General features: G+C 40.6%; 1 protein-coding gene across 1 annotated transcript; it reads right to left on the minus strand.

Moving 5' to 3' along the window:
* Positions 1–11,159: 11,159 nt before the first annotated feature.
* On the minus strand, positions 11,160–12,773 carry LOC124788556 (dnaJ homolog subfamily B member 9-like). The gene is made up of 2 exons (XM_047255827.1): positions 12,361–12,773; positions 11,160–11,268 (listed from the first exon to the last, which is right to left on the minus strand). Exons 1-2 carry the CDS (start codon positions 12,771–12,773, stop codon positions 11,160–11,162), a joined length of 522 nt encoding a protein of 173 aa, XP_047111783.1.
* Positions 12,774–19,854: the final 7,081 nt, after the last annotated feature.

The following is a 19,854-nucleotide window of genomic DNA, read 5'->3' on the forward strand; positions in this document are numbered from 1 at the left end:
CCACACACTGTAAGGTGGCTCGCGGAGTATAGATGTAGATGTAGATTAAGTACAAAACTGTTGTTGTTGTTGTTGGTGGTGGTGGTGGTGGTGGTGGTGGTGGTGGTGGTCTTCAGTCCTGAGACTGATTTGATGCAGCTCTCCATGCTACGATACTCTATCCTGTGCAAGCTTCTTCATCTCCCAGTACCTACTGCAGCCTACATCCTTCTGAATCTGCTTAGTGTATTCATCTCTTGGTCTCCCTCTTCGATTTTTTCCCTCCATGCTGCCCTCCAATACTAAATTGTTGATCCCTTGATATCTCCGACGTGTCCTACCAAACAATCTCTTCTTCTAGTCAAGTTGCGCCACAAGCTCTTCTTCTCCCCAATTCTATTCAATACCTCCTCATTAGTTATGTGACCTACCCATCTAATTTTCAGCATTCTTCTGTAGCACCACATTTTGAAAGATTCTATTCTCTTCTTGTCTAAACTATTTATCGTCCATTGCTCCCCAAATAGCAAAACTCCTTTACTACTTTAAGTGTCTAATTTCCTAATCTTATTCCCTCAGCATCACCCGACTTAATTCGACTACATTCCATTATCCTGGTTTTGCTTTTGTTGATGTTCATCTTATACCCTCCTTTCAAGACACTGTCCATTCCGTTCAACTGCTCTTCCAAGTCCTTTGCAGTCTCTGACAGAATTACGATGTCATCAGCGAACCTCAAAGTTTTTATTTCTTCTCCATGGATTTTAATACCTACTCCAAATTTTTCTTTTGTTTCCTTTACTGCTTGCTCAATATACAGACTGAACAACATCGGGGAGAGGCTACAACCCTGTCTCACTCCCTTCCCAACCACTGATTCCCTTTCATGTCCCTTGACTGCCATCTGCTTTCTGTACAAATTGTAAATAGCCTTTCGCTCCCTGTATTTTACCCCTGCCACCTTCAGAATTTGAAAGAGAGTATTCCAATCAACATTGTCAAAAGCTTTCTCTAAGTCTACAAATGCTAGAAACTTAGGTTTGCCTTTCCTTAATCTTTCTTCTAAGATAAGTCATAGGGTCAGTATTGCCTCACATGTTCCAACATTTCTACAGAATCCAAACTGATCATCAGTTTTTCCATTCGTCTGTAAAGAATTCGCGTTAATATTTTGCAGCCGTGACTTGTTAAACTGATAGTTCAGTAATTTTCACATCTGTCAATGCCCGCTTTCTTTGGGATTGGAATTATTATATTTTTCTTGAAGTCTCAGGGTATTTCGCCTGTCTCATACATTTTGCTCACCAGGTGGTACAGTTTTGTCAGGACTGGCTCTCCCAAGGCTGTCAGTAGTTCTAATCGAATGTTGTCTACTCCGGGGGCCTTGTTTCAACTCAGGTCTTTCAGTGCTCTGTCAAACTCTTCACGCAGTATCATATCTTCCATTTCAACATCATCTACATCCTCTTCCATTTCCATAATATTGTCTTCAAGTACATCGCCCTTGTGTAGACCCTCTATATACTCTTTCCACCTTTCGGCTTTCCCTTCTTTGCTTAGAACTAGGTCTCTTTAATTTTCCTGTACACAGTATCTATCTTACCCCTAGTGAGATAAGCCTCTACATCCTTACATTTGTCCTCTAGCCATCCCTGCTAGCCATTTTGCACTTCCTGTCGATCTCATTTTTGAGACGTTGGTATTCCTTTTTCCCTGCTTCATTTATTGCATTTTTATATTTTCTCCTTTCATCAATTAAATTCAATATATCTTCTGTTACCCAAGGGTTTCTACTAGCCCTCGTCTTTTTACCTATTTGATCCTCTGCTGCCTTCACCATTCATGCCTCAAAGCTACCCATTCTTCTTCTACTGTATTTGTTTCCCCCATTCCTGTCAATTGTTCCCTTATGCTCTCCCTGAAACTCTGTACAACCTCTGGTTTAGTCAGTTTATTCCTTAAATTCCCACCTTTTTGCAGTTTCTTCAGTTTTAATCTACAGTTCATAATCAATAGATTGTGGTCAGAGTCCACATCTGCCCCTGGAGATGTCTTACAGTTTAAAACCTGGTTCCTAAATCTCTGTCTTACCATTATATAATCTATCTCAAACCTGTCAGTATCTCCAGGCTTCTTCCATGTATACAACCTTCTTTTATGATTCTTGAACCAAGTGTTAGCTATGATTAAGTTATGCTCTGCACAAAATTCTACCAGGCGGCTTCCTCTTTCATTTCTTAGCCCCAATCCATATTCACCTACTATGTTTCCTTCTCTCCCTTTTCCTACTCTCGAATTCCAGTCACCCATGACTATTAAATTTTCGTCTCCCTTCACTATCTGAATAATTTCTTTTATCTCATCATACATTTCATCAATTTCTTCGTCATCTGCTGAGCTAGTTGGCATATAAATTTGTACTACTGTAGTAGGTGTGGGCTTCATGTCTATCTTGGCCACAATAAGCACTTATTATGCTGTTTGTAGTAGCTTACCCGCACTCCTATTTTTTTTATTCATTATTAAACCTACTCCTGCATTACCCCTATTTGATTTTGTATTTATAACCCTGTATTCACCTGACCAAAAGTCTTGTTCCTCCTGCCACCGAACTTCACTAATTCCCACTATATCTAACTTTAACCTATCCATTTCCCTTTTTAAATTTTCTAACCTACCTGTCCGATTAAGGGATCTGACATTCCACGCTCCGATCCGTAGAACGCCAGTTTTCTTTCTCCTGATAATGACGTCCTCTTGAGTAGTCCCTGCCCGGAGATCCGAATGGGGGACTATTTTACCTCCGGAATATTTTACCCAAGAGGACGCCATCATCATTTAATCATACAGTAAAGCTGCATGCCCTCGGGAAAAATTACAGCTGTAGTTTCCCCTTGCTTTCAGCCGTTCGCAGTACCAGAACAGCAAGGCCATTTTGGTTAGTGCTACAAGCCCAGATCAGTCAATCATCCAGACTGTTGCCCCTGCAACTACTGAAAAGGCTGCTGACCCTTTTCAGGAACCACTCGTTTGTCTGGCCCCTCAACAGATCCCCCCCCCCCCCCCCTTGTGGTTGCACCTACGGTACGGCTATCTGTATCATTGAGGCACGCAAGCCTCCCCACCAACGGCAAGGTCCATGGTTCATTGGGGGGGGGGGGGGGGGGTAGTACAAAACAATGTTTTTTTATAATAAGTTATCTGGAGCACACTATATGTAGATCAAAGAACACAGTGCAAGAAGTATCGACCAAATGAGGCAGTGCAGTTGTTGAGAAACAGACTCATGTTTGAGAGGATGGAGTTTGCTCTCTCTGTCCATCCTGATTTAGCTGGTCTGTGGTTTTCCTAAATCATTCAAGCAGTTGCCAGATTTGTTCCTTGATCAAAGCTATGGCTGACTCCTCCTCCTCATAAAAGCTTACTTACATACTCTGTGTGTACGAATATTTTGAACTATTTAATTTCATTGAGCCATTGGTTATGCCACAGTTGTAACACTGTTTCTGGTCAGATCATGAAAGCTGAGCACTGTCGGGCTTGCTTAGCACTTGTATGGGTGACTGTCGAGGTCTGCAGAGTGCTGTTGGCAAGTGGGATGCACTCAGCCATTGCGAAGACAACTGAGGAGCTACTTGATTCACAAGTAGTGGTGTCAGTCACAAAATCTGACAGTGGCTGGAAGAGTGGTGTGCAGACCTCATGCTCCTCCATATCTGCATGCAGTGACACTACTGGGCTGATGTGACATGGTCAGTCAATACAAATGGGCCCTGAAGAACTATTTGGACAAAGTTACTTAATTTGTTTGGATTATGACAAATCCTGTATCAGTGTGACATGATCCTTGGATGAATGAATAATAAATAAAAAGGTATAGTTTCTTTGGAAAAAGAGTGCTATGCATAACATCACTGATATTTTGTTCAAAATATTCACTGTTCTTCTCAAATTGACGAGGGTTATTTGTGATGCATTTCTTTAGCCAATATATGTATTGTGAAGGTGCAGTTAAAATGCCTAGCTCCTTGAAGAAGTACCGACATGACAACTGCTGGTGAACACCACATATTATTCTCATTGCTCATTATGGCACAATCAATACTTTCTAACTAGTGAGTACCCCAGAAAATTATTCATAAGACATTATTGAGAGGAAGTACACAAAATATGTCAGGTTAATTAATTTGTTTCCAAGACTAGCAGTTATACGAAGAGCAAAAATAGCTTAATTTGTTTGAAGAAATGAGTACTACCTTCTTCAGTTTCAAGTTTTCATGAGTATGTGGTATGTGCACCCAAAATTTTGGAGCTTTCTACCCAATTTACTGACTCCTGTTCATGTGCTACACCAATTACTGGTAAGACACTACTTGTTATTCAGAACTGAATAAAATGCATTTTTCAAAATTAAGGGAGATTTCCATTTTCATATGCAATCAAATGCCTTGGAAAGATCACAAAAAATTAGATGAGTGAATGTGTAAATAATGGAATCCAAACTGTGATGTGCTACGTAAATTGTTTGTACTTAAATGTGAGACTACTCTTGATTAAATTACTTTTCAAATATTTCAGAAAAAGATATCAGTAACAAAATTGGATGATATTTATTTAAGTCATTCCTGTCAACTTTCTTATGAAAACATTTAACGGCTGCATATTTTAATCTATGTGGAAAAATTCTCTGTTCCAATGATGCATTACCTATACCACTAAGGATATTAATAAGTCAGAACAACTTTTCAAAATTGTGTTTGAATTTCAACAACACTACAGAGCTCTTGATTATTAGAGTTTTTATAATTCTATTAATTTCAATGAAGGATGTTAGGGCTATTTCTAGTTCCTTAAAAAATTGAGTGAAATGGAACAACTATTTTGTGTCCTTAAGCCATAAAGTGTAAGTGAAGCTGGTGCTAGAAAACTGGCTAGATTTGAGAACAGTTGTTTTCCATTGTATTTTATTCATAGGTTCTTTATGAAAATGACAGTAGGCTGAGTCTTGAAATTAATCCATCAGTTGGCCAAAATATCACAGAGAGGAGAAGTGTGACACTGCACACGTTGGCAAGTAACTTTTCTATATCTATGTCATCTCTTACAGGCTGAAGCCCATCCCTCTCCTCAGTACTAAATTCTGCTTGGTTGTGGGTGTGAAAGTTATGGCCCTACGAGTCTCTCATCTTACTTTTTCAGCAATCTTACTTGGAATTTTCAAAATACCTTCTTTTGCTACACTGATAAAATCCTTGATGTTAATGTCATGGGACTGGACACAAAATTTAGTACCTCCTTGAACTCCCACATAGCAGTGTTGCTCAGTAACTTATTTGTGAAATTAAACACAGTATATCTACATAGTTTACCCTTTTACAACGTTTATCCCACAATAGCAATAATTTCTGAGAACCTGAAAGTAAGCTAAATCTACTACTCTTAAAAACTTAATTGTGTGATAAATAAAATAATATAAAGTACTGATTGACAAAAATGAGGGAAGTCAGTGTTCTTTAATCCTCAAGGGATTGAATTTTAACCTTTTATATCAAATTGCACAAAATATAATAAAGTTTCCCCACTATGGCTGAATATACAATGTATGTTTGACAAATGGTGCCCCCCTCCCCCCTTTTCTTTTTTTTAAGGTGTAATCTGTTTGCTTGGTGCCAACAGACTCCTGAAGGTTGCAAACCTTTGAACATTTCACACAGAATTTATAGAAGATCTAAAACAGATTGAATTCTTTTAGTTTCTGGCATTCATACTTTTAAAAATATTTTTGAAACTACGTCATTACTTTCATTAAGCTTCCCACACAGTAACAGCTGCTCAGTTTCCCATGGTCTCAGGGGCCTTAATCAGAAATTGCTGGGTACGGTACAGTGTGACCCTCTAGTGTCATTATCTCTGGGTGTGTTTGTGGCTATCTCCAGGTATGACAACAGAACATAGTATGCCTCTGAGAGCAGGCATCTTGGTTCACCAGCCAAGATTACAAGGATGAAAATAAGCTTATTATTTAAGCTTTCCTTAATGTCAAGGTATGCTACTGAGTGAAGTGGGGCAGTCATTAGCACACTGAATCTGCATTTGGGATGAGCAGTGGTTCAGACTCCTGTTCAGCTATTCAAATTTAGGTTTTTCATCATTTTCGTAAATCTGTTACGATATATGCTAAGATGGTTATTTTGAAAATGACAAGGATGATTTCATTCCCCTTTCAAAACATATCTTATCACCAACAAGTCATTATTCTTTTTTTTTTTTTGCCTTATGGTATGAGCTAGCATTTCAATGGGATAGCTGCTAAGTTGAAATGGTCAACAAGTAATCAGGAATCAGTCTGGGTCAACCATCATTCCCCTAGTTACATTAGTGGTTATTATGGAACATACACTCTTTGTCAGGACCAGGACAGCTTTTTTTTTATTTCTGAGTTATACTACTAAAATGCAACAAATGCTGTTTTTACATTACTTACTATGTGTACATCCTTGAAATGACTGTGGCTATGTTTCTTCACACTAGGTGGCAGGGCTGTGCTTAGCAACACACTGTTTGGGCTCTTTGTGTATTAGTTATGGTGGATACTGCTTGTGAGCAAAGAGTGAACATTAAGCTCTACGTTAAGTTCAGGAAAACCTCTAGTAAAACGAGGAGAATGATTATGCAAGCATATGCAGGCGACACATTTTCAAGAAATCATGTTTTTGAGAAGCACAAAAGGTTTTGTGAAGGCAGAGATTCAGTGCTGGTCGCCAATTTACAGCACATACCAATGCAGACATGGAGCATATAAGGCGATTATTGAAAGATGACTATAATGTAAAAGTGTGTGAGATATCGGAAGAACTTCATTTGAATTGTGATGTGTGTCATATGATTTTATGCTAAGATTCGGGGAAATGGAAACTTCGTGCTAAACTTGTGCCTTCTACATCTACATTTATACTCCGCAAGCCACCCAATGGTGTATGGCGGAGGGCACTTTACGTGCCACTGTCATTACCTTCCTTTCCTGTTCCAGTCGCGTATTGTTCGCGGGAAGAAGGACTGCCGGAAAGCCTCCGTGCGTGCTCAAATCTCTCTAATTTTACATTCGTGATCTCCTCGGGAAGTATAAGTAGGGGAAGCAATATATTCGATACCTCATCCAGAAACGTACCCTCTCGAAACCTGGACAGCAAGCTACATCACGATGCAGATCACCTCTCTTGCAGAGTCTGCCACTTGAGTTTGCTAAACATCTCCGTAATGCTATCATGCTTACCAAACAACCCTGTGACAAAATGCGCTGCTCTTCTCTGGATCTTCTCTATCTCCTCCGTCAACCCGACCTGGTGCCTTACACACCAAAAGACAAATAGAAAGGGGAAAGATGAAGAATATCTTCTAAACTACTGGATAGAGCCAGACATGATCCCACATTTCTGTCAAAAATTGTTGCTGGGGATAAAAGTTAGTGCTACTAATATGACCCTCATGCCAAGCGTTAAAGAGCTGAATGGCGGAATCCTGTATCACCAGACTCAAAAAAAGTCAAACAACATTCCTTTGAGAATAAAGACAACGTTGATCGTATTCTTTAATACTAAAGGATTAGTTCATCATGAACATGTTCCTCCAGGCCAAACAGTGAACCAAACTCTTTACCCACTGAAGTCTCGAAATGTTTGCGGCAAGCAACTCGATGGTGCTGCCCTGATTTGTGGCATTCTCAGGATTAATTCTTAGTGCATGAAAATGGGAGACCCCATACTGCTTTTCTGTTAGCTAGTATCTGGCCAGACATTCAGTTATTGCCATCCCACATCTGCCATATCACTCCACCTCTTCTCTTGCCATTTTTTCTTGTTTTCATGAGTGAAAAGGTAACTGAAAGGAAAGTTTCATCATGATATCATAGACATCCAACAGGCTTTGACAAATGAGCTTATAAGCATCGCAGTTGAAAATTACCAAGACCTCCAGAAACATTGGCAACTGTGCATTGATAGCCAAGGTGGCTACTTTGATAGGAGCTAGGATCATCACTTTGTAAATGCAATTTTTTTTTAAGTGTCCTGGATGTTTCCTGACATATTAATTCTCAAAAAACACACCCAGTGGATCAGATGGCCCTCTAGTGACCATTTGCACTCAACCAACTAAATGAGTCCATCTAATTCATTCATAAGATAATTTTGTATCAAAACTATCCATCACAAATAGTAACTGATCACTTATAGAATGTGAGAATGTTTTTGTTGTTATTATCAAACAAGATCAAGAGTCCTTTAAAAAGAAATCTAGCTTCTACATTGACAGAAAAAAAATACAGCACAAAAGAAATAATGAATTAGAGTAATGAAATTTTGGAAATACTTTTATCCAAGTAACATATTTATGTTGGGTTGGGTTGTTTGGGGGAGGAGACTAGATAGCGAGGTCATAGGTGTCATCAGATTAGGGAAGGACAAGGAAGGAAGTCAGCCGTGCCCTTTCACAGGAACCATTTCAGCATTTGTCTGGAGCAATTTAGTGTAATCATGGAAAACCTAAATCAGGATGGCCGGATACAGGGTTGAACTGTCGTCCTCCCAAATGTGAGTCCAGTGTGCTAGCCACTGTGCATATTTAAATGATTAACATTGTAAGATAACATGTAAATGTAAGTGTGAGATAAGCCATTACAAATGTGAAATGCTGGTACATTAATAACTTGTGTAACCACCAGAATGTTAATGCAAGCATACAAACATGCATTCACTGTGTTGTACGGGTAACACAGATCAGTTTGAGGGATGGAGTTCCATGCCTGTTGCACTTGGTTGGTCAATACAGGGACAACACTGTTTGTGGATGATGCAGGACTTGTCATCCAATGATGCCTGATATGTGCTCAACTGGAGATAGATCTGGTGATCAAGCAGGTCGAGGCAGCACAACAGGTTGAATCACCAGACTGATGCACAAATTTGCAGTCAGGGTGCATGGGATAACCACAAGTTTGCTCCTGCTGTTATACAACATTGCACCGTAGACCATAACTGCAGGTGTAGGTCCAGCTTGTCTAGCACACAAGCAAGTTGTATGCAGGCCCTTATCTGGCGTCTTCCTTACTAACGCACAGCCATCACTGGCACCAAGGCAGAAACAGATTTCATCAGAAAACACAATGTACTTCCACCATGTCCTCCAATGGGTTCTTGCTTGACACCACTGCAGTCGCAAATGCTGGTGGTTTGGGATCAGTGGAATATGCACTACAGGGTGTCTGGCTCAGAGCTGTCCTTGAAGTAACTGATTTGTGACACTTTGTTGTATCAGTGTGGTTCCAACTGCTGCTAAAATTGCTGGGTGCAGGTACAGCATGATGCATCAGAGCCATACGCTGAACACAATGATCTTCCCTCTCAGTAGTGCCATGTGGCCATTCAGAGTCCGGTCATCTTGCAACTGTACATTCTTGTGATCACTGCTGCAACCAATCATGTACACCGGCTACATTCCTGCCAAGCCTTTCTGCAGTATGATAGAAGGAACACCCAGCTTCTCGTAATCCTATTACACGACCACGTTTAAACTCAGTTGAGATGTTATAATGAATTCTTTGCCACCTTAAAGGCATTCTTGACAAACAGCAACTCACCGTGTCCAATCTCAAAGATAACTAGTGCCCTTGACCATTACAATGTGCATTTAAAGCAAACCTGTTTTTCACGCTCGTAGTGGTGCCTCTAGTGCCATTTTTGTGCGACTGGAATGGAATCTGAATAGACAGCATCTTTAAGATGTAGAAACACACTTAACAACTTTTGTTTATGTCACACAACCCCTTCTTGGTGTTGCGATTTTTCTTTCGTCAGAGTGTATACAAAAATCAATGGATAACCGAAAGACATTAAATAACTGTGCAGTGGAATTCTTTAACTGAAACTGGATCCTCCTAACAAGCTTCAGCTAATCCAATTTCTATCGAGCTGGGAGAGTATCCCATAGCAGTGGTTGCAATACACCCTTAATTTTAGCAAAATGTGCGTTCTTATGGAGGGTTGTTAAGCACTTACGTATGGCTGAACTGCAAAAGGACTGGTTAAATAAGTGAAAAATATATGGAAAGATATAAACAGATCATAAATGTTCAAATTCTATTACTCAGCATTATGTGAGCAGTCTAAACTTAAAACTTTTGAGTCAACACTTTCATCCCAAGCCCAGTGTGCTGCTTCACTTTCCAAAAATATGATTACATCTTTTTAGAATGTACAGCGCAAGCAACTTGCTATAGCTGTTCATAAACTTAGAATATTATTCTTGGGCCTGTAAGTGTGCATGGCTTGTTCAGGCGAACAACCAGTCTTAAACAGAAAATGCCAAATTTATGGAGAAGAAAGGAAACCTCAACAGCTTTTACATATGTAGTGGAGGGAGGAGGCACTACACCAAGATGCAGCTCATATAATCAAGGAGAACATAAAAGGGTTCATAAGTCATGTCGAAGGAGATCCACAGGTGTGTCTCCATGAGAGAGATCCACTGTTCCTAAAGTGTTATAGCCTCCAAAGTACAAATAAGCACAGTAGTTGGGAGGGAGTTGAAGGTGGAAGGAGAGAAGGTGGAATGGTTTGGGCACCAGGACATTGACAGTTGGAGGATGAGCACTAGCAGTAATGACAAATTAAAAAACTGCAGAGGGGTTTTAACCATCTGCTGGATCTAAGTATTCGTACTATCATATGACTTCCCAAAACAAAATCTTTGTTGGGTAAACCACATTAATCCCGCGTGCAAGAAATGAGCAGTAGCTGATCACAACTGACAAAAATAATTGCAAGTGAAACCTTGAAAACTGTGTGCTAGGAAACAATTTAAATATTACTTAGTTATGGTTTTGAACTGTGGGGCTGGGCAACAATCTTACACCGAACAGAATATTTGTATTACAGAATAGAGTAATTAGGTTAATGCATTAACCCAGAGTGTGCTGACATCCAACATAAAACATTTTTGTCCAACATAAATACTTAACAAAATATTCCTTACATTTGTATAAACGTGATATATTTTTTTGTGAATAATAAAACCAAAGTGAGAAAGAATAGTGTTGCACATAGTTATGACACCAAAAGTAAGGGAAATTATTTCAGGTAGAGGACAAAATGAAAAGTAACTGATAATTGTCCTTACATTAATGGTCATATTTGGTTCAACAAACTATCACTTATCTCGAAAACTTGTGTAGCAGATCTGTTACACAAGGAGTTAAATGCTTCCCTCATATCCATTAATGCATTGAATTCTATCCTACAAGAATTCTTAATGCATTACAAGTTACAACAGAATATTATGAGCATATATGTACCATTACTATACATAAAGTATTATTTATATTTATTACTCAAGGAAACACTCAAATCTTCACTATGACTTTGGCTGGCCTATATGGGCTCCTTATCACCACTAACATAACATTTTCCAAAACCAAACACTAAACATTGTGGTTGATATCAGGCTGACAACATAATTAGAAAAACATAATTTTGCTTGAAATTCCACGAATGCTCTTTAAATCCTTTCACTTAGTTACCAGTAACATTTACTTTTACAGGACAATAACAAATATTTGTTACTTACTTCTTTAAATCTGGCTGATTACTTACTTCTTAAAAACAGCTGATATGGTACTCTCAGTGTACAGTTATATGCAAGAACCACAAAGAAACTGAACCTTGAAAACTGAAAACTGGATACTAGAACTTCAGTACCTACTTAGCTGTCTAAGATAAACTGTTCTTGGTGAATTAGTATACTGTATACTTTTCAAAAAAACAAAACTTAAAAGAAAAGACAATGACTAAAAGGAACTTAAACTTTCTAACATTTTATTCATTCCTAGTTTGGTCACCAGTGGCAAACAATTTAGTATAAATTGAGAACAGCCCATCATGAACAAAATTCATGTTACCTGGCTTTATGTCCAGACAATTTTCTGAACAATTATTATTGGTTTAATTATCACCACTGGGATAGAAACAGTTTGGCATAACAAACAGCATTTTTATTAACGAATTAAAATCTTTAATTTAAATAGAATCTGAAAAGTTCATTCAACGTGTTTTCAAAGTACCGCTAATTGGGAATTCAATTATTGTTATAGACTAATTCTTACACCATGTAAATCACTCCGAAAATATTTGTGCTTATTTTTTCTTTCAAATTATCTCTCATTCATTTTGGTTATGTGGACACCTTGTCATTACCCTCATATGGTTTCCAACTTGTTGCACTATTGTTTGGCAGCCATGGTGCCCTTGGAAATGTGGAGAATGGTGGTATGGGCCCCAAGAGAATCCATGTGGATGGTGGTGCTGGTGAAAATGACTCTGGTGACCGTACCTTTGGTAGTGATCATTAGGGTGATGAAAGTGCACATTTGGTTCATCAAGAAAATCATAAAATCCAAAAGACTCGCGCTTAAAGTCTTTCTTGGCGTTATGGGCTTCGTGCTGAAAATGAAACATATTTCTTGCGAAATCTCTGAACATTCCTTCAAAATCAGCGAAAATTGTTCGGTCAAACTGATTACTTTCCTTGCCAAAAACATCGTAATGCTGTCTCTTCTGCGGATCAGACAAAACTTCATAAGCGTGTGAAATTTCCTGAAACTTTTCACCTGCTGCTGGATCCTTGTTCTTGTCCGGGTGATAATGGAGCGCTAATTTTCGGAAAGCTTTCTTGATATCAGCTGTAGTAGCGCTTTTGTCCACGCGAAGTAAGTCATAGTAATTACTTTCACCACCCATGGCCATTTTTGGCCGCAGAATCAGAATCATATAAATCAGAAACAAATATAGTGATGTGAAAACCGTCATTGTAACTGTTCCGTCTGTCCGTTTTAACAGCAGTCACGGCACTCTCCACTTAACGGGCATTTTGAAAAATATTTCGCACCAATCGAAGAGTCTATATTTCCATGTCTCAGGTACTCTGAGAGTAAATAATTTTAACCTCATATTATAAATAAATTCTCTGAAACAGAGAGAAAGATGATGACTTTACATTGGAGTACACTCTATGTGTAAGATTTCCTCTGAAAAGTGCACGGCGACTTCAGAGCCAATGTGTGAACGTAATAATTGCACACAAACGTTAGAAATACCGATAAGTGAAAGGAATGGGCAAAAACGGTAAGGTTAAGCGCGCATGAACATCTTTTCTGTCGGTCGATCACATTATTGGTTTGTTACAATTCTGTTTTATGGGAGTACGTCTATAGTTGATCGAAAAATCGCCCGGCGATAAAATCTGTGGCAAGACACGAAATTGCCGGTTTGAAGAGCCACTCACCTATTGTTGCATGCCTAGCAGCGCACGCATTGTTTTTCGTCTGTGGATTGACTCTCCAACCATGAGAGCTTGAGAAGAAAAATGGAAATCAGTACAGTACTAATTTCGTTGGCGAATATCAATAAATGCCTTACAGTAAAAAGTTGCACAGTTACAGCGACTGCCAATTAAAAAGAGAGACTATGGCAGGAAACCTCTGAATCTTTGTTGCAGAAATATCCAAGAAAAAGTTTTCTGGAGGAATGTTTTAGCTATCTTCTATTTGTTTACCATCATGTTGTCTTATAAAACTAAGCGGCACACAAGATGCTTTACTAAAGCTTTCACAAAAAAATCGAGATTTGTGTCGAGAGGTTGGTGTAATGTTCTCCACTTATTGGCGAAAATGCAGTAATCACACACTACAATTCAGCGAGCTCCACGCAGTCTATAACTGAAAATTCGTTTTAGATTTGTCAGATTTCTTCTTGGCATAACACCTTAACGCATGTTCTGACAAACTAAATGCCTCGTCACCAACAAACACATATGGCATTGCTGTTCCCTGTGTGTCGTACGGTAAATAATTTCTGGGAGGAAAGTTCAAATTTTTTGTAAAAGTCATCTCCAAAAATCATACTTTTAAATTTCTGTGAATCGCTACGTCTGTCATATGCTCCTACAACGGCAATCGGAAAAAATACTGTCCACAGTCGCCTTTTTAGTACCACAGAACGACAAAGCTTGTATAACTAATACGGTGATCATGTACTGTTTGTCGTTTTCACGTGTATATTCTTCTCATCTCTCTTCCCCAGTTGTCTTTTCTGGCATAAAACAGTCATTTATTTCCATTACTTATCTCACGTATGTTTTACTATTTCTCTAAAATTCGTAGTAATTAGTAAATACTCGAAGTGTAGTGACTGGAACATGTTTCCTGTGGCCAAATATCTGTAGAGAAATTGGAATACCTAGTTAACAGCTTTCATGTATGACAAAGCCACGTGCTATTGAAGACGGTACCGGTACATGCGTTCTATACGTATTTTAGAAGAAAATATTTAAAACAGTTGCAAATTTTAAAAATTTGCTTTAAAAATAATGCACAGCAGGATGTGAGGTCTGGGCAAGCCATAAAAAAAAGAAAAAATACTAACATTTCGTCCAGTTGCTGTATCTATTAGCAACATTAAAGGAAAGAAAACCCGCTAGCAACGTTTCGAACATTAGAGAGTAAGATACATTGAGGTGACGAAACAGATGGGCTACCGATACGCACATGTACAGATGGCAACACTATTCGTGTACACAAGGTACCGAAGGACAGCGCATTGTGGAGCTGTCACTTGTACTGGGGTGATCCATGTGAAAATGTTTCCAACGTGAGTATGGTCGCACGACGGAAATTAACAGACTTAGAACGCCGAATGGCAGTTGGAGCTAGACGCGCGGGACATTCCGTTTCGGAAATCGTAAGGGAATTTAGTATTCCGAGATCCACAGTGTTAAGAGAGGACCGGGAACACCAAATTTCAGGCATTACCTCTCACCACGGATAACGCAGTGCCCTACGGTCTTCCCTTAGTGACCGCGAGTAGCGGCATTTGCGTCGAGTTGTCAGTGTAGACAGGCAACACTGCGTGAAATAATCGCAGAAATCAATGTAGGACGTAAGACGAACGTATCCGTTAGGATGGTGCGGCGAAATTTGCCGTTAATGGGCTGTGGCAGCAGACGACCGACGCGAGTACCTTTGATAACAGCACATCGCCTGCAGCGCCTCCCCTGGGCTGGTGACCATATCAATTGGACCCTAGACAACTGGAAAACCGCGGCCTGGTCAGATTAGTCCCGATTTCAGTTGGTCTGAACTGATGGTGAGGCTTGAGTGTGGCGCAGACGCCACAAAGCCACTGACTCAAGTTGTCTGCAAGCTGGTAGTGGCTGCATAATAGTGTGTGCTTACACGGAAGGAACTGGGTTCACCGGTCAAAGAGAAAACAATCATTGATTGGAAATGAACATATTCGGCTACTTGAAAACCACCTGCAGCAATTCATGGATTTCATGTTCCCAAAAAACGATGCAATGTTTATGGATGGCAATGCGCCATGTCAAATGGTTCAAATGGCTCCGAGCACTATGGGACTTAACATCTATGGTCATCAGTCCCCTAGAACTTAGAACTACTTAAACCCAACTAACCTAAGGAGATCACACACATCCATGCCCGAGGCAGGATTCGAACCTGCGACCGTAGCAGTCGCGCGGTTCATGCGCCATGTCACCGGCCACAACTGTTTACGACTGGTTTGACTAGCGTTCTGGACAATTCGAGCGAATGATTTTGCCACCCATCGAACATTTATGGGACTTAATTTAGAGGTCAGTTCGTGCACGAAATTCTGCACTGGCAACTCTTTCGAAATTGTGGACGGCTGTAGAGGCAGCATGGCTTAATATTTCCGCAGGGAACTTGACGACTTATCGAGTCAATGTCACGTCGAATTGGTGCACTAGGCCGGGCAAAAGGAGGTCCGACACGATTTTAGGAGGTATTCCATGACTTTTGTTACCTCAGTGTATGTTTCCAGTAGAATCATCCACCAAATGAAAAATCTTTAAGGACAGAAAGCCCATCCTATTCGTTGCATTGGTATCCTGAAAGCCATATATAGTCTTTCTTATTTCTTTTTCCTAGAGTTTGTTTCGTATAGTAGCCTAGAGTAGTCACAATTTTATAGTGTTGCTACCATTTCCAAAACGATACTTACGTAAATTGTCGACAGAATCATAAGTCATTGAAAGTGTCTACATTGAGGAACTACAAAAGCGTGCAACTGGTGTTTGACTTAAATCGGTCAACACATGTCCCTCGCACGCTGCCTTTGAGAGGCCGTGTTTCATTAATCTTATTTCGTTCTTTCCATATTGTAGCTTGTGAGTTATGACAGTATGCTGATTCAAGGCAAGGGCGTATTGAAGATTTATCTCCAACACGTCACGGAAGATACGATTTGTAATAATTAAATATCAATTAAAGCGGTAAAAGCTTTTAAAAGAGCTCTGAAACCGAATGGTTTCTGTGGTCTTGCGATTAGAGATGTGCAGTCTAGTATGTTTCCTTTGCAGACTTTCCCGACACACCTGTTGGAAATGTATTTCCCGGATTTGCTGCAGGATAATATTGTGTAGTGTCTGCAATACTTTACCAGTACAGCTGTTCGACACCTTCAGATGGTGGTATATAGCATTAAAGTTGCTACACCACGAAGATGACGTGCTACAGACACGAAATTTAACCGACAGGAAGAAGATGCTGTGATATGCAAAAGATTAGCTTTTCAGATCATTCACACAAGGTTGGCGCCGGTGGCGACACCTACAACGTGCTGACATGAGGAAAGTTTCCAACCGATTTCTCATACACAAACAGCAGTTTACCGGCGTTGCCTGGTGAAACGTTGTTGTGATGCCTCGTGTAAGGAGGAGAAATGCGTACCATAACGTTTCCGACTTTGATAAAGGTCGGATGGTAGCCTATCGCGATTGCGGTTTATCGTATCGCGACATTGCTGCTCGCGTTGGTCGATATCCAATGACTGTTAGCAGAATATGGAATCAGTGGGTTCAGGAGGGTAATACGGAACGCCGTGCTGGATCCTAACGGCCTCGTATCACTACCAGTCGACATGACAGGCATCTTATCTACATGGCTGTAACGGCTCGTGCAGCCACGTCTCGATCCCTGAGTCAACAGATGGGGACGTTTGCAAGACAACAACCATCTACATGAACAGTTCGACGACGTTTGCAGCAGCATGGACTATCAGTTCGGAGACCATGGCTGCGGTGACCCTTGACGCTGCACCAAAGACAGGAGCGCCTGCGATGGTGTACTCAACTACGAACCTTGGTGCACGAATGGCAAACGTCATTTTTTCGGATGAATCCAGGTTCTGTTTACAGCATCATGAAGGTCGCATCCGTGTTTGGTGACATCGCGGTGAACGCACATTGGAAGCGTGTATTCGTCATCGCCATACTGGCGTTTCATCCGGCGTGATGGTATGGGGTGCCATTGGTTACACGTCTCGGTCAGCTCTTGTTCGCATTGACGGCTGTTTGAACAGTGGACGTTACATTTCAGATGTGGTACGACCCGTGGCTCTACCCTTCATTCCATTCCTGCGAAATCCTACATTTCAGCGGGATAATGCACGACCGCATGTTGCAGGTCCTGTACGGGCCTTTCTGAATACAGAAAATGTTCGACTGCTGCCCTGGCCAGTACATTTTTCAGATCTCTCACCAATTGAATACATCTGGTCAATGGTGGCCGAGCAACTGGCTTGTCACAATACGCCAGTCACTAGTCTTGATGAACTGTGGTATCGCGTTGAAGCTGCATGGGCAGCCGCACCTGTACACGCCATTCAAGCTCTGTTTGACTTAATGCCCAGGCGTATCAAGGCCGTTATTACGGCAAGAGGTGATTGTTCTGGGTACTGATTTCCCAGGATCTATGCACCCAAACTGGGTGAAAATATAATCACATGTCAGTTCTAGTATAATATATTTGTCCAATGACTACCCGTTTATCATCTGAATTTCTTCTTGGTGTAGCAATTTTAATGGCCAGTAGTGTAGTAGTTGTTGTCATTGCTGCAAGACGCGACTAATGACGATCATGCGGCGGCGCCGAAATTTATCAGCAGAAGCAGGAAATACGCAAGCGTGGGAAGGCGATCACAGCTGGATGAAAGCGAGGCTCTTAGTGCCCTCTACGAGGAACCGAAGACAGGCCTTCAACACGCGCACAGTGCGCAATGACTGCGCTGCTGGACAATCCCGCAGTTAAAAGCTGAATTAAAGCTCTGTCATGTATTTCGTCGTCATGAATCGTAGGTTTCTGTTTCTCCTGCTTTAATTTAATGGCAACCAGTGATTGGCTCCACGCAGTGCTTAGTTGAAAATCTGCATCCCTGTTGATAATATTGTCTGCTGTATCGCGAAACGATGCCTCTGAGGATAAAATTTCAGTCTTCACGTAAAACATGCGATGCCCTGTGTGCAGACTATGCTCTGCTACCATAGATTTATCAGGTTGGTCTAGGTGGGTATAACAATGGTGTTCATCACAACATTCTTGCATGGTTTGACATGTCTGCCCAATAGAAGGTTTCCCACATTTGCATGGGATCTTTTATACATCACGTTTTCTAAAGCCAAGCTCCTCTTTTACTGAAGGTAACAAATTGCTCAATTTTGCTGGTGGACGGAAAAAAAACACTTGATTTCGTGCATCTTAAGGATACTTTTTATTCTTGAAGAGATTTCACCAAAATACAACAAGAACTCCGTTGCAGTTGGCGCCTCTGCATTTTCATTTACATCCCTGCACCGAGCTCGCTTTGATAAGTTTGGATTGTGTATGTGTCTATCAGAATAACCGATCTAATGGAACGCCGTTATTATGTGTTGTAGCTAGCCAGACAAAGTGTTGGTACCTGATACCGCGTGTGCTCTATGTACCTGTGCGTACTGTAATACCTTCAGTACACACACCATCAGATTATTTGACTTGTCGCTCTAACGAAGAAGGAGAGGGTCAGCACTATGTCTCGTGGTCTTATCGTGGCGCGTTTATCTTCTGCCGATAGGTCTGACGATAGAAATGCCACTTGCACGCTTAGAGTAGCAGATTGACGGTGACCAACTTTAAACAGAACTTGATTAATTTTCACACACATTTATTAAAATAATAACAAGCATAAAAATTACTTAACTTGGTTCTGGATGCTATTTACGATTGACAATCTGAAGTTCCTTTGGTATTGGTATGCTAATCTTATTCTCACATATATCTCTGATACTTGACAAAAGTGTCTATACATTTATCTTCATGGCTATGTACAGGAAGGTGGTAATCTTATTAGGTGCAGAATGAAACTTGACTGTAGACTGGTACAGTCAAATGTAGAACTCGTACAGACTGGTGCAGACAAATGCAGACTGACTAATCGGAGGTCTGTACACTCATTATAATACTTCGCGCATTTATGTATCACTGCGCGAGTGTGATCCGCAAGGAGAAAAGGTTCTACGTTAGCAGCAATCTCATTGGCTGCGTTACATATGAATACGCGGATTGGCGGAAGCAGAATTTTGTCCGCCTCTATGGCAGCGCCATCTTGTAGTGCGGAGACGGATGAGCGCTGCGCCTGCGCTGTTGTGCTTAGTGCGGCGCGCTCTAGTGGGAAAGTTGTGTACGCGCTGACTACGCGGAACTATGTACACAACAGTACCAGAGAATGTAGGGCACTCCTGACATCTGTAGAGTCAAGACAGTTTATGGCCTGCAACTATAACTCTGTGAGAGTCGTCAACTTTTCTTTTGACTCGCCCCATCCAGGATTGGTAAGATGCCATCTTTCCTTACTTCCATGTTGAGCTGAGTATTTGGATGGAGCGAGCTGAAGTGCTGGAGAAATATAGGTAATGTCTCTATTCCACGTGGCCACACCACAAATATATCATCTACACACCGCTAGAAGCAGG

The sequence above is a fragment of the Schistocerca piceifrons genome, chromosome 3, assembly GCF_021461385.2.
Source record: "Schistocerca piceifrons isolate TAMUIC-IGC-003096 chromosome 3, iqSchPice1.1, whole genome shotgun sequence".
NCBI classification, from domain to species: domain Eukaryota; kingdom Metazoa; phylum Arthropoda; class Insecta; order Orthoptera; family Acrididae; genus Schistocerca; species Schistocerca piceifrons.